General features: G+C 42.0%; 1 protein-coding gene across 1 annotated transcript in view; it reads right to left on the reverse strand.

Moving 5' to 3' along the window:
• Window positions 1-481, reverse strand: part of map7b (microtubule-associated protein 7b) — an 18,155-nt gene that overhangs the window by 7,673 nt on the left and 10,001 nt on the right. Inside the window, exon 6 of the mRNA XM_032543556.1 lies at window positions 284-385. Coding sequence (XP_032399447.1) covers window positions 284-385 — 102 coding nt within the window. The remainder of the gene's footprint in view (window positions 1-283; window positions 386-481) is intronic.

Genomic DNA, 481 nt, shown 5'->3' on the forward strand with positions numbered 1-481 from the left:
GTTAGATTAAAAAAAAAAAAAAAAACTACCAATGTGTTGCTAAAGGGGAAGATATATTAGTGAATGAATTAGTGCTCAAAGGGTCTTATGTAGTCTAAAAATGGAGCTAAAAAGGTTTGAATGAATGCTCTTGTGTCTTGGGATAGAAGTTAGAGTTAAACTGGTTTGCTACACGCAAATAAAACAACAAACACTAATCATGCCATTCACATTGGCCTACATTTACACTAATGCCAGCGGTCTAACACTGGCACGCTAAGGGACACAGCGCTATCATATTCACATTGGGAGGTCACTCCGTATCTGCGGTAGAGACTGAAAGCACTCTGCATGTGCTCCAGTCCAGCAAGGTCGAGTGGATAGAGGAAAGCTGACTCGACAAAACCTGGACCAGGAGGTGAGAGGACAATAACAAAGAAACAAAGAGCAGAGAGGAGATGAAGATGCGAGAGAGAGAGAGAGAGAGAGAGAGAGAGAGAGA

This window comes from Etheostoma spectabile, chromosome 18 (genome assembly GCF_008692095.1).
Source record: "Etheostoma spectabile isolate EspeVRDwgs_2016 chromosome 18, UIUC_Espe_1.0, whole genome shotgun sequence".
Taxonomy (NCBI): domain Eukaryota; kingdom Metazoa; phylum Chordata; class Actinopteri; order Perciformes; family Percidae; genus Etheostoma; species Etheostoma spectabile.